The sequence below is a fragment of the Chlamydomonas reinhardtii genome, chromosome 13 (genome assembly GCF_000002595.2).
Source record: "Chlamydomonas reinhardtii strain CC-503 cw92 mt+ chromosome 13, whole genome shotgun sequence".
Lineage (NCBI taxonomy): Eukaryota > Viridiplantae > Chlorophyta > Chlorophyceae > Chlamydomonadales > Chlamydomonadaceae > Chlamydomonas > Chlamydomonas reinhardtii.
This window is the reverse complement of record NC_057016.1, coordinates 1,118,052-1,129,419: the sequence shown is the minus strand read 5'-3', so window position 1 is coordinate 1,129,419 and position 11,368 is coordinate 1,118,052. Positions and strand designations below refer to the sequence as shown.

Sequence of the window (11,368 nt, the reverse complement as noted above, 5' to 3'; positions counted from 1 at the left end):
GCTGCAGCGAAATTCCTCCGGAAATGTGGCTCGATGCCTGAGCAGCACAGCTACGGCTGGCTTTACATCTCCATCCTGTGATCCAGGACGCCAGAGTCAGGTCAAGGCATCAGTGCCTCCACACCAGCAGGGCTAGACTCAAGCACCAACGCTATTCTCACCCAGCTACGGTGTTCTCCTATCACCTAGCATTCTCGTGCTTCCATCGCTGTAATTTCCAATGGACACGCGCCAAAAACCCCATTGCTTGCCATGGCGGCGGGCCACACACACACGCATACGCACACATACACAAATCCGCCCCCAGTACTTATCACCCGCAACAGAAGGGCAGTCCACTACGGAAGGCTATGTACATGAATACCAAGCAGCCGCTTGATTGATGAACGGCCATACGGAACAATAAATGTCACCTCTCAATACCATTTTGGCCATCTGGCAGGTTGCCCAAGCGTGCGGCACAATTGCGCACCAGCCCCTCAAAATAATCAATCAACGTTGCACAAACTCTGGATAAGTTAGCAAATAAGTTTAGCTGGCATACCCCGTGGGCATACCCTCATGCTGCGGCCTCTGGGGTTCTGTCATTCCGTACTCCGGCCTTACTCGGCCTCCAGCGGGATGGGGTTGTGGTCGGCTCCGTTCTGGATGAAGATGCCTCCGCGCTTGCCCGGCACCACACTGCCGCCCATGATTTCGCTGTACACCTCGGGCAGCGGGCGGTCGTCGGGCGGCGACACCCACAGCCGCAGCAGGTGCCGCGTGTGCTCGGGGCTGTCCCTGTGGGGCGGAAGGCAAGGAGGGGAGGGGAGGGCACGGGTCAGCACTATGCCAAGCGAGGCAAGTGCGTGTAGCTTGCAACTCCCTAGGGCCCCCAATTTGATCCACAACTGCACCTGCAACTGCAATGCCCAGCCCCTGTGCCCCACCGCCCCTATCTTCCTTGTACATCTGCGCGCGTCTGCCTCACGCACCTGAACGCGCCGCGGTAGTGCAGGCAGGTGTGGTTGCTGAGCAGCTGCACGTCCCCCGGCTGCAGGATGTGGCGCAGCGACAGCTGCTGCGAGCACGCCAGCGAGTTGAACAGCTCCATGGCGGCGTGGTGGTCGGGTCCCAGGCGCGGCACCTCGGCGTGGCGCTGGCTGAGGTGGTAGTAGTTGTCGCTGTAGTTGACGGACAGGTAGCCCTTGTGGTAGTTGAACACGGGGATCTCGAAGAAGGGCTTCTTGCCCGCAGGCACCTCGCCCTTGCGGTCAAAGAACCACGAGTCAGCCAGCACGCGCGCCAGGTGCGGCGCGGTCCGCAGGATCTCGTTGTGCACGGAGATTGAAGACGACCAGCCGCTCTCGCCGCCCTCAGCGCCGTCAGACAGGCACAGCAGGCCTGGAGGGGGGACAGGGGGTGAACAGGTTGGGAGCACGAAGAGACAACCAGAAGACAGTAAGGAGACAGGCGCGCTGGACACAGCTGTGCGTATAAGCTGTAAACAAACCCAGGTGGACAAGCGCGCAAGCCCCGTGCACTGCCCCCCACACGGCATGCATGCAGTGTTACCTAGGACCCGACACGTGCTCCCTGCCGCGCTGCTGCTGCTGTCACTCACCCACGAGGTCTGCCGGGCCGTCGTTGTGCCAGGGCTGTGCGGCGTTGGTGGCGTAGAGGCGAGTGTTGGGGTCAGCGGGGTCGCGACCCAGGTCCTTGATGTGTCCGATCAGGTGGCCCTTGGCGTTCTGGGGCACGGCGCGGCCCCAGTGCAGCCCCAGGATCCACCAGGCCGTCAGCTGCTGCTGGCGGCTGTAGCGCTGCACGGGCACGCCGCGCAGCAGCGACCAGCCGCGGCCGTGCTGAGCCTGCTGACCCACATCAATCAGCGGCAGCGATAGCGTGGGCAGGTGGACATCAGCCAGGGACACCTCCTGCGGGGCGGCGGGGCGCGCGGGAGGTAGCAGCAGCAAGGTTTAAGTGAGGTAGGGTGAGGAGAGAAGGCCCGGGTAGGAAAGGGACAAGTTGCAGAAAAGAAACGGGGGTGATGCGTTCACGGGCGGTGTCGAGGTCCCAAGGTTGCGAGCATCTTGGAGGCGAAACGCAAATGTGCCAACGTGTCACCGGCGTGGCGTGAGCGTGACGTTTCGGCGCGAAGGCCCTCCCCAGCTCACCTGCAGGGGCTTGCCGCTTGCAATGACCTTGTCCACGGCTGCATCAAGCTCGGCGATGTGCTCGGGCGTCAGGTGAAACATTTCCTTCTCAAGGTTCGGGAAGTCGGCCGCAACCCAGGCGTCGGGGCCCTCAATGCGAGTGAAGGGCACCACGCTGCCTTGCCTGTTGGGCGACGTATTGAGGAAGACGTCTCAGAGCTAGGTGTCGGCTTCTCCAAGCGACAGACAGCAGGACGCGGTCGCTCGCGGCATGTCGGTGCCTCGTATCTAGTCGAATGCAGCGGGCGCGAGCACAGCGCTGAGCCGCCGAGCTTACCGGCTGGTGGTGGGAACCTCGGAAGTCATTCTGACGTTTTGGACAAGCGAGCGAGGATGCTTCGGCACGCGAAGCTTGGCTGGTTAGGGCTTGCTTTGTCAGCCGAGAAGTGCGAATTTTGCTGGCGTTTCAATTGCAACAGATTTTTCTTGAGAATTTGGTACTTGGGTTTGCGACTGTTGACAGTTTGCCTTAAATTGAGCGCGCATGTTGCGCAGGCCAACTGCAATGGCCGCGGTTGGCCTGGTCGGCCTCAGCAATTGTCTCCGCTAGTACTTGCCCGTTCATACATGCGTACCGGGAGCTGTGCATAGAAGCTTGGCCTGCATCCCAGCAAGTGACCGACAGCGCCAGCAAAAGCTGTTGCGTCGCGCGGCCGCGGGACATGTACCGCCAGCTCCTCCCCTTGACACAAAGGGCGTCATCCTTCGCCTCAGCCCCGTCAATCTCGCCACAGCCTGGTGGCAGAACCCGCACATGGTCACTGCACTACACTACAGGCGCCTTGCTTGGCACCGCGCCGATGCCGTATTGCCGCCGCAACCGAAAGGAAAGGGGTTCTAACTTCTGCGCCCGTCACGGCCCGTCTTTCTGTGCGAACGGGCGCGCTGTTGTCGCAGCACCCTCGCCAGATTACACGCCGGCTTTCCCTTCCCAGATCTGGTTAGCCTTAGGTTGTGCTGCGCCTCTTGCGGCCAGGCAATATGGGATGGGAAACGTGCTCTCGTATCATTACAGGGGTGGACGGCGGGGACGTCGTGTGGGCCACAGCGCGGCCACCACGACCCCCCCTTTGCTCGGAACACATGCATGGCACTCGCCGCTACCCAGGCTCATCGCTTACTTTCCACTCCTCGAGGCCATGTGGCGTCTTCAGCACTAAATTGGGATATCACTCTCAAGTCAGCAAACCGTCTAGCAGGGCATGAAGCACTTGTTTGAGGTGTCACGTTAGCAGGCCAACCCTGCACGCCTCATCACATGCTCGGTCGACTCGGTCCAAGGTCTATGGCACCTCTTCATTCTCTTATTTCTCTATGTGCCGTTGTATTGTACATCAAGTCCCCACTTCGGCGCACACGGGCGTACAGCCCGTGACCCCCCTCGAGAGCCACATACCAGCTCCCGCGGCCGCCACACCCGCAGCTTGAAGAAATGCCAAACACAGACCGCCAACTGGCAACATCGCCGGAACCAGCAGCCGAGAAAGGATTTATATAGGCATGATGTCGTGCGGTACTGTCCCGTCAAAACTTCATAGTCCACTTGAGCCGCGCACACGCGCGTGGCAGGAGGCGAGGGAAACACACAGGGTCGCGACCGGCAACTTTACGACCACGAATGAACTGCATTTCTGGCGGAACACCTGCTGTTGTGTGCGTTCCGATATGAAGATTCAAGCCTCAAATAATAATCACCGCGTGCATCTGGGCTTACTTACCCAGCCTCCTGCCACGCAACGCCCGACCTGCTACCAGCAGCCTCTCGCTCTCACTACTGCTGTTTCCGCTGTACTCCAGAGCACGTACACACACTCACTTACACACACACTACACAGTGTGACGTGTGGGCCTTAGTGACCCACCCAAAGAAGATAGCTAGGCGCCGAGGCATTGACAACTATTGGTACAGGGTCCCGGAATGTCCGTAGCGTAGCAGCAACACATGAGGACGGCATTCATGTCGCTCGATCTTCTCTCAACTTGACACGGGCACGCCACAGCGCGCCCGTCCGTGCCACCATCGCGATCTCACACACAGCGCACAAGCACAAGCACAAGCACAAGCACAAGCACAAGCACAAGCACACACACACACACACACACCAGCCACCTGCACACATCACTTCCCGAGGACCGACCACCCGCCTCAGCGGCACACCGCCCCCCCCAATGCACCACCATCAGCGTCACCAGCAGAAGCGCGGCAGCGCGACACCGCCGCGGCGGGCAGCCACGGACACCACCGCAGACGCCACGTTCGCCGAGCCAACCGCCGCCGACGCCAGCAGCTTGCGGCGCACGACCGTGCCCACGGCGCTGCTGCTACAGCCCCGTAACACCGAGGCAGTGGAGTAGGCTGCAGCAGCAGACGCTTGGTGGTGCTGGTGGCGGCTGTAGCCGCTGCTGGGCGTGGCGTGCTGCAAGCTGGCGCGGCGGCCCTCTTCCACCATCCAGAGGTGGCCGGGCGTGGGCACGCTGTGCGTGTAGGGGTGCTGCTGCTGGTGACGCGTGCCGCTGCTACTGCCGCTACAGCCTGCAACTGCGGATGAGTTGTACGCGAAGGCAGGAACAAGCTGCAGCTCTGGAGCCGGAAAGCCCATGGGCAGGCCGGGCGCCGGGCCGCGGCCGCTACAGCCACCGGTGGCGTCGGCCCCTGGGCCGGACAGGCCCTGCTGCGCCTGCTGCTGCTTCTGCTGCAGCCGGCGCAGGAGCTGCAGCGGCAGCCGGCGTCGACAGGGCGGGCCGCGTGTCGGTGGCGCCACGTGCTTGGCGGCCGTGGTCGCAGCAGCCGCGACGTCAGCGCCAGCAGCAGCGGGGGCAGCAGCAGGCGTGGCGGTCTTGTTGCTGGCGGCGGCGGCGGCGAGCAGGTTGGCATTGGCAGCGAAGCTGTGCACGGCGGCGATGAACATCTCGACCGGGTTGGGCGGAGCCATGGCGGCGGCGGCGGCGGCCTCGGCGGCGGTGGCGGCAGCCGCCACCGGCTTCTCAGCGCTGGCGGCGGCGGTGGCACCGGCGGTGGCCGGAGCAGCGGCGGAGGCTGCGGCCGCGGCGGCGGTGGCGGCGGCAATGCGCTCGGCATAGGTGGCGGCGGGCACGCCCAGAGCCGCCGCTAGCACGCCAGACTGCACGTCGGCGTCGACCAGGAAGCCGCCGTGGCCGATGTGGGCGTGGTGGAGCACGGTGGGCAGGGAGGCGGCGGCGTTGGCGTCGGAGGCGACACGCTTGGCGCGGTTGGCCTGTTCGTGTGTGGATGGGAGGGCGCGCATGGGGCAGCGGACGTGAGTACGGCGTCAAAGAAAGGTGGGGGTGCTAGCTAGCTCTTGTGGAGCCAGTTCCCCTCTGCACAAGGCCGCTCAGCAGGGGCATCTGGCCGTGGAGTAACGTGCCAGCTTTCCATTCCACAACTCTTAGTGGAATTGTGACTCACCAGGATCTGGCGGACCTCGGCCACCGGCACCAGGTTGTCGCGACCCGACAGCACGATGGTGGAGTTGGCTGGAAGCTCGGAGGGCCACAGATTGACTGTGGTCCAGTCCAGCCGGCGGCGAAGGGCCACGGAGCAGTGGAACTCCGCCACCACGAGGCCCTTGAGCAGCTGCCGCAGCAGCCCGCCGCCAACCGAGGCGGCGGCGGGCGCGGCGGCAGCTTCGGCGGCGGTGGCGGCGGCCACGACGGGCTGCTGGTAGATGGCGTTGCGGACCAGGTGCGGCAGGAACATGGCGAAGCTGCGGGGTGGGGGGGGAGGGGAAGGGAGGGGAAGGGGAAGGGGAAAGGAGGTCGGGTAGGGAAAGAAATCGAGGGAGGGAATAAGTGCCGTGCTGTGTGCGTGAATGAGTGATGAGCGGATGCAGTGTTCGTGTTGCAGGCAGCTATCCAGGACAGGTAGGGCCGTAGGGCTCGCTGAGTAACTTCGTATTTCGTCGCTCGCTCGCTCACCAGACGGGGTCGACCAGGGTCAGGCGGGTGATGGCGGGCGCGGCGGCGGGGTTGGCGGCGGCGGCCTTGTTGAGCGCCGAGGCGACCAGTGTGCCGTACGAGTGGGCCAGGACCGACATGCGCGTCACACCCTGTTGGTGGATGACAGGGACGGGTGACGAGGCAGCGCGGTAAGGTTGGGAAGATTCTCATGTGCCGCACGTGGCAGATGGCACATGTAAAATAGGTGGCGGCGGCGGCCACAAACAGAGCCAAGCGCAAGCATGACTGACGGCTAGCCCGCAGGTACATTCACAGCCGTAGATGCCATACATGGCCCACGTACCTCGCGCATCAGAAAGGCGCCCACATCGGCGGCGACCTCGTGCGGCGCCGGGATGCGGGTGGTGAGGCGCATGGACACGTGCTTGTACTGCACCGCGTATACGGCACGGCGGCCGGCGGCGCCCGCCACCAGACGACCCAGCATGCGCACGTACGGCGTCAGGCCCAGACCAATGCCGTGCAGGAAGACCAAGGGCTCGGTCTCCTCAGCGGCCGTGGCGTCAGTGGCGTCAGTGGCGGCGGCGGCGGCGGGCGGCGTCCAGACGTACACCTGGGCGCAGCCGTTGGGCGTGGCGGCGGCGCGGAAGCCCATCAGTCGAAGGGCCACGTGGGTGGCGGCGGCAACGGCCTCCATGAGCAGGTAGAACACCAAGGGCCGGTAGCTGGCGGTGAGCGGCTCGGCGTTGCAGGCAAGCAGCCGGGCCTCCTCCTCCTGAGTCGTGGCGGTAGCGGCGGCGGGCGAGATGTCCTCCGAGGCGTTGTTGTCGTGGCTGGCATTGGCATTGTTGGAGGGGTTCAGGTTCAGGATGGTCATCAGGCGTGAGGCCCAGGCTCGCACGCGCGGGCACTGGGCGGGAGCACCAGCAGGAGATGACGAATCAGCGGCGCCGGACAGCGGCAGCAGCAGCAGGTACGACAGCAGCTGAGTCACGTGGCTGGGCTTGAGTTGGTGGGGTCCGGCCAGGCCGGCGAACCACTGCGTGATCAGGTGCCCGCCCTCCAGTAGGCCAAGATGGCCCTCGGACTCATCAAACAGCTTGGCCGCCGCCGCCTCTGCCTGGTCGCCGCCGCACTCATCATCATAGGAGGAAGTGGGAGAGGAGGGGGAGGAGGCGTAGGCGGTGGGCAGCAGGCGTGTGGCGACGTAGGAGATCCAGCTCGCAGCGGAGCCGGCGCCATTTCGCGCGGCAGAGTTGAATGCCCTGCGTGGGATAGGTGGGGCAGGGTTGATTAGGCGGGTGGGGAGCTGGGGCGTAGGGAGTTGGAGGGGGGGGGTGCGGGAACCGTGCACCAGGGCGGGGGCGAACAAGACGCGTGCGTGGCTCCTGCTGGGGAGATGTCTGCGCACCATCTCTCGGGAGTGGGGACCATCTGTCCACAGACACCGCACGCACGGCATACTGCCAATGCTTTTCTGGGTCAGGCAATGCAGCTCTCATTCTAGAGCACCAGCCCGCCCGCGCCAGGTTGGGGCACGTACGCACCTGTAGCGCGAGAAGGCGGTGGCCGCGAAGGCCAGCTCACTGACGAGCAGCGCCACATGGACAGGCGCAGGAAGAGATACGCTCGCAGCGACAACAAGCGCAAACGAAACCTGTGTGGTTGTTAAGGGCAAAGGCGCGTAAGTGAAAGGTTGAAGTTTATTAAAGCGGACACCATGGCCCGGGGCATGTCGCATGTGCCGGTAACGCGAAAGGCCGCAAGGCCGGCTGTTGAGGGCTAGGCTTGAATACTTCTCAATGGTAAGTCCTGCCAATAGTATCACGTAATCCAGAGTCCAAGGCTGGTAGTCGAAGAGTCGGCGAGAAGCTGTCATTCCTATTTGACCTCGCTCGACTTACAAGGGATGTTGCGTCCAGCGTCCATTTCTGCATACACTGAGCAGAAATGAAGTAGTAGGTAGCTTAAGAACTAGGAGCGAAAGCTGCTGGAGCTTCGCTGCGCGTATGCGGTAAGCCGAGGTGAGCCGATGCTGGGGCGCGGAGTAAGCGCTGTGGTTCGCTAGCGGCGCAAGGGGCTCATTGTGACAGGCATTTGTGACAATATATTGTAATTATGTCAGGCCAGCGGAAGTATGTAAACGTTGCCAGTAGTGCTCAAGCAACATATCAAAAATGAGCCCACCAGGCCAGGCCAGGCCAACCGAAAATCAGTTGCGGTCTGAGTGGCCTGGCCCATTCACCAAGCCCTATTTATTTACACCAGGGCTACTGGCATTTGTACAAGTAATACAGATACTCTATTCTCCAGCTTAAGCTCTTTAGCGTTCGCGAAGAGTTCCAAGGCCTTTCATAAGTTCGCGCGCAACATCCGCATTGACTACAAAATAGCTAAAATGTCTTCTGAGATCCCCACAACCAGCCGGTAAGTTTCGACGCGGCCCCAGCGCTGTGCTCGCGCCTGTTCGCGTGCGGATTTGACTACTTACGAGGCACGTACTTGCTGCAAGCTGCCGCGTCCTGCTAGGAGTCTGTCGCTTGCAACCCAGTTGTCCACATCTAACTCTTTGCATACGTTTCCCACTTCGATCCCATTTCGGCCACCCAACAGGCAAGGTAGCGTGGTGCCCTTCACTCGCATTGAGGGCTCCGACGCCTGGGTTGCGGCCGACTTCCCGAGCCTTGAGAAGGAAATGTTTCACCTGACGCCCGAGCACATCGCCGAGCTTGATGCAGCCGTGGACAAGGTCATTGCAAGCGGCAAGCCCCTGCAGGTGAGCTGGGAGGGCCTTCGCGCCGAAACGTCACGCTCACGTCGTGCCGGTGACACGTTGGCACACTTGCATTTCGCCTCCAAGATGCTCGCAACCTTGGGACCTCGACACCGCCCGTGAACGCATCACCCCCCGTTTGCGCCTCTTTGCTGCAACCTACCCAGGCCTTCTCTCCTCACCCTAGCTCACTTCCCCTTGCTGCTGCTACCTCCCGCGCGCCCCGCCGCCCCGCAGGATGTGTCCCTGGCTGATGTCCACCTGCCCACGCTGTCGCTGCCGCTGATTGATGTGGGTCAGCAGGCTCAGCACGGCCGCGGCTGGTCGCTGCTGCGCGGCGTGCCCGTGCAGCGCTACAGCCGCCAGCAGCAGCTGACGGCCTGGTGGATCCTGGGGCTGCACTGGGGCCGCGCCGTGCCCCAGAACGCCAAGGGCCACCTGATCGGACACATCAAGGACCTGGGTCGCGACCCCGCTGACCCCAACACTCGCCTCTACGCCACCAACGCCGCACAGCCCTGGCACAACGACGGCCCGGCAGACCTCGTTGGTGAGTGCCAGCAGCAGCGCGACAGGGAGAACGTGTCGGGTCCTAGATACACTGCATGCCGTGTGGGGGCAAGTGCACGGGGCTTGCGCGCTTGTCCACCTGGGTTTGATTACCGTACAGTTTACACGCACAGCTGTGCCCAGCGCTCCTGTCTTCTTCGTGTCTTCTGCTTGTCTCTTCATCCTCCCAACCCGTTCGCTTCCTGTCCCCCCTCCAGGCCTGCTGTGCCTGTCTGACGGCGCCGAGGGCGGCGAGAGCGGCTGGTCGTCTTCCATCTCCGTGCACAACGAGATCCTGCGGACCGCGCCGCACCTGGCGCGCGTGCTGGCTGACTCGTGGTTCTTTGACCGCAAGGGCGAGGTGCCTGCGGGCAAGAAGCCTTTCTTCGAGATCCCCGTGTTCAACTACCACAAGGGCTACCTGTCCGTCAACTACAGCGACAACTACTACCACCTCAGCCAGCGCCACGCCGAGGTGCCGCGCCTGGGACCCGACCACCACGCCGCCATGGAGCTGTTCAACTCGCTGGCGTGCTCGCAGCAGCTGTCGCTGCGCCACATCCTGCAGCCAGGGGACGTGCAGCTGCTCAGCAACCACACCTGCCTGCACTACCGCGGCGCGTTCAGGTGTGGGAGGCAGACGAAGATGTACTGGGAAGATAGGGGCGGTGGGGCACAGGGGCTGGGCATTGCGTTCCATTTGCAGTTGCAATTGCAGTTGGATTGAACGGGGGCCCCTAGGGAGTCACTGGGGCTGCGCTTCCCAAGTCACGGTACGGGTACACGCACTTGCATCGCTTGGCAGTTGGCACCATGCCAATAATCCCTGTCCTCCCCTCTTCTCCTTGCCTTCCGCCCCACAGGGACAGCCCCGAGCACACGCGGCACCTGCTGCGGCTGTGGGTGTCGCCGCCCGACGACCGCCCGCTGCCCGAGGTGTACAGCGAAATCATGGGCGGCAGTGTGGTGCCGGGCAAGCGCGGAGGCATCTTCATCCAGAACGCAGACCACAACCCCATCCCGCTGGAGGCTGAGTAAACGCGCGCCTCCAAATGACGCTAGCAGGATGTGATGCTTCGGCGTTGATGCTTGATCCGTAACTGTTAAGAACTTGGGGCGTGAGCTTGATGACCACATTGGTGTGACTCTTGACAGTATGTGCGGCGTGTGGCATAGGCATAGGCCGGTGTGTTCCGTGGTATGCGTGGCAGGTAGGACACAACTGACAACTGACAGCAGGCAATTCATACATAAGCACTGTGGACACACGTTGCAATGACAGGTCGGGCTAAGTGAGCAGCTAGCTACTTATGGTTTGTACGATAGCAAGTAGTGTTTTTGTACTTTAGGAACTGCGTAGGCGGTGGGCCAACTGAGTGGCGCTGGGGAGGGGTTAGTTGCAATGCGCTGATTTAGTTACTACGGAAACTCCACGCCGCAAAATAAAGCTGCAGGCCGCCAGTGAGTACAGCATACATGCGGCGGTATATATAGTTAGCAAAGAGACAACGGATACAACGGATGATGGGTGCTGTGGCTGAACGCTATAGCTATTGACGTGCTTAACGAAACTAGCAGGGCTGAGTGAAGGGCGGCTGACGCCTGCGGCATTGAAATGCATTGCACTGCGGTGCAGTGAGCTTGTAACAGGGCGTGAGCCATACATTAAACTATCTATGTTGTTCGTCCGCGTGCACCGCACGGCGCCTCGTGTTGCCTGGGTTCTATATCGTGGCAAGGAGGTCTACCAGGAGAAGCCGCTGGCACATGCGCGTTCTCAGCACACGCAACAATTGGGCTACGTGGGCGGTTGGGTGCTTGGCTGAGACCCTGACCCAACGCTGAGTGCAATGCCCTGATGGGTATGACGGACTGCTCGCACCTTGGTGCTGCGTGTCGGGATCAGGGATCAATGAGCCTGTGAGCGCTTGTT

General features: G+C 62.4%; 3 protein-coding genes across 4 annotated transcripts; 1 reads left to right on the top strand and 2 right to left on the bottom strand.

The window, feature by feature from the left end:
* Positions 1 to 50: 50 nt before the first annotated feature.
* Positions 51 to 2,754, bottom strand: CHLRE_13g569500v5 (uncharacterized protein). Of its 2 annotated transcripts, none has more exons than XM_001693409.2 (5): positions 2,473 to 2,754; positions 2,157 to 2,319; positions 1,604 to 1,916; positions 975 to 1,383; positions 51 to 780 (listed from the first exon to the last, which is right to left on the bottom strand). In XM_001693409.2, the coding sequence occupies exons 1-5, from the start codon at positions 2,499 to 2,501 to the stop codon at positions 603 to 605; spliced, it is 1,092 nt and encodes a 363-aa protein (XP_001693461.2). In that variant the 5' UTR covers positions 2,502 to 2,754; the 3' UTR covers positions 51 to 602. The 2 variants fall into 2 exon arrangements, with proteins under 2 accessions (XP_001693461.2, XP_042917323.1); XM_043069348.1 differs by having other exon boundaries at positions 2,473 to 2,636.
* A 438-nt stretch (positions 2,755 to 3,192) lies between these two features.
* Positions 3,193 to 8,254, bottom strand: CHLRE_13g569450v5 (uncharacterized protein). The gene is made up of 6 exons (XM_043069347.1): positions 8,018 to 8,254; positions 7,661 to 7,770; positions 6,457 to 7,378; positions 6,132 to 6,262; positions 5,623 to 5,920; positions 3,193 to 5,431 (listed from the first exon to the last, which is right to left on the bottom strand). Exons 1-6 carry the CDS (start codon positions 8,048 to 8,050, stop codon positions 4,382 to 4,384), a joined length of 2,544 nt encoding a protein of 847 aa, XP_042917322.1. The 5' UTR covers positions 8,051 to 8,254; the 3' UTR covers positions 3,193 to 4,381.
* A 144-nt stretch (positions 8,255 to 8,398) lies between these two features.
* On the top strand, positions 8,399 to 11,102 carry CHLRE_13g569400v5 (uncharacterized protein). Its single transcript, XM_001693665.2, has 5 exons — positions 8,399 to 8,540; positions 8,727 to 8,889; positions 9,124 to 9,436; positions 9,654 to 10,062; positions 10,299 to 11,102. The coding sequence occupies exons 1-5, from the start codon at positions 8,512 to 8,514 to the stop codon at positions 10,471 to 10,473; spliced, it is 1,089 nt and encodes a 362-aa protein (XP_001693717.1). The 5' UTR covers positions 8,399 to 8,511; the 3' UTR covers positions 10,474 to 11,102.
* Positions 11,103 to 11,368: the final 266 nt, after the last annotated feature.

What these genes read in the sequence shown, in the direction of transcription:
- CHLRE_13g569500v5 (XM_001693409.2), bottom strand. Translation starts at nt 2,501, where the DNA reads ATGACTTCCGAGGTTCCCACCACCAGCCG. An exon ending in GAGGTTCCCACCACCAGCCG is followed by an intron (nt 2,320 to 2,472) that starts GTAAGCTCGGCG and finishes GTCGCCCAACAG; the next exon opens with GCAAGGCAGCGTGGTGCCCT. An exon ending in CGGCCCGGCAGACCTCGTGG is followed by an intron (nt 1,384 to 1,603) that starts GTGAGTGACAGC and finishes TCCCCCCTCCAG; the next exon opens with GCCTGCTGTGCCTGTCTGAC.
- CHLRE_13g569450v5 (XM_043069347.1), bottom strand. Translation starts at nt 8,050, where the DNA reads ATGCAGAAATGGACGCTGGACGCAACATCCCTT. An exon ending in ACCGCCTTCTCGCGCTACAG is followed by an intron (nt 7,379 to 7,660) that starts GTGCGTACGTGC and finishes TATCCCACGCAG; the next exon opens with GGCATTCAACTCTGCCGCGC. An exon ending in CCGAGGTCCGCCAGATCCTG is followed by an intron (nt 5,432 to 5,622) that starts GTGAGTCACAAT and finishes ACACACGAACAG; the next exon opens with GCCAACCGCGCCAAGCGTGT.
- CHLRE_13g569400v5 (XM_001693665.2), top strand. Translation starts at nt 8,512, where the DNA reads ATGTCTTCTGAGATCCCCACAACCAGCCG. An exon ending in CGGCCCGGCAGACCTCGTTG is followed by an intron (nt 9,437 to 9,653) that starts GTGAGTGCCAGC and finishes TCCCCCCTCCAG; the next exon opens with GCCTGCTGTGCCTGTCTGAC. An exon ending in CACTACCGCGGCGCGTTCAG is followed by an intron (nt 10,063 to 10,298) that starts GTGTGGGAGGCA and finishes TCCGCCCCACAG; the next exon opens with GGACAGCCCCGAGCACACGC.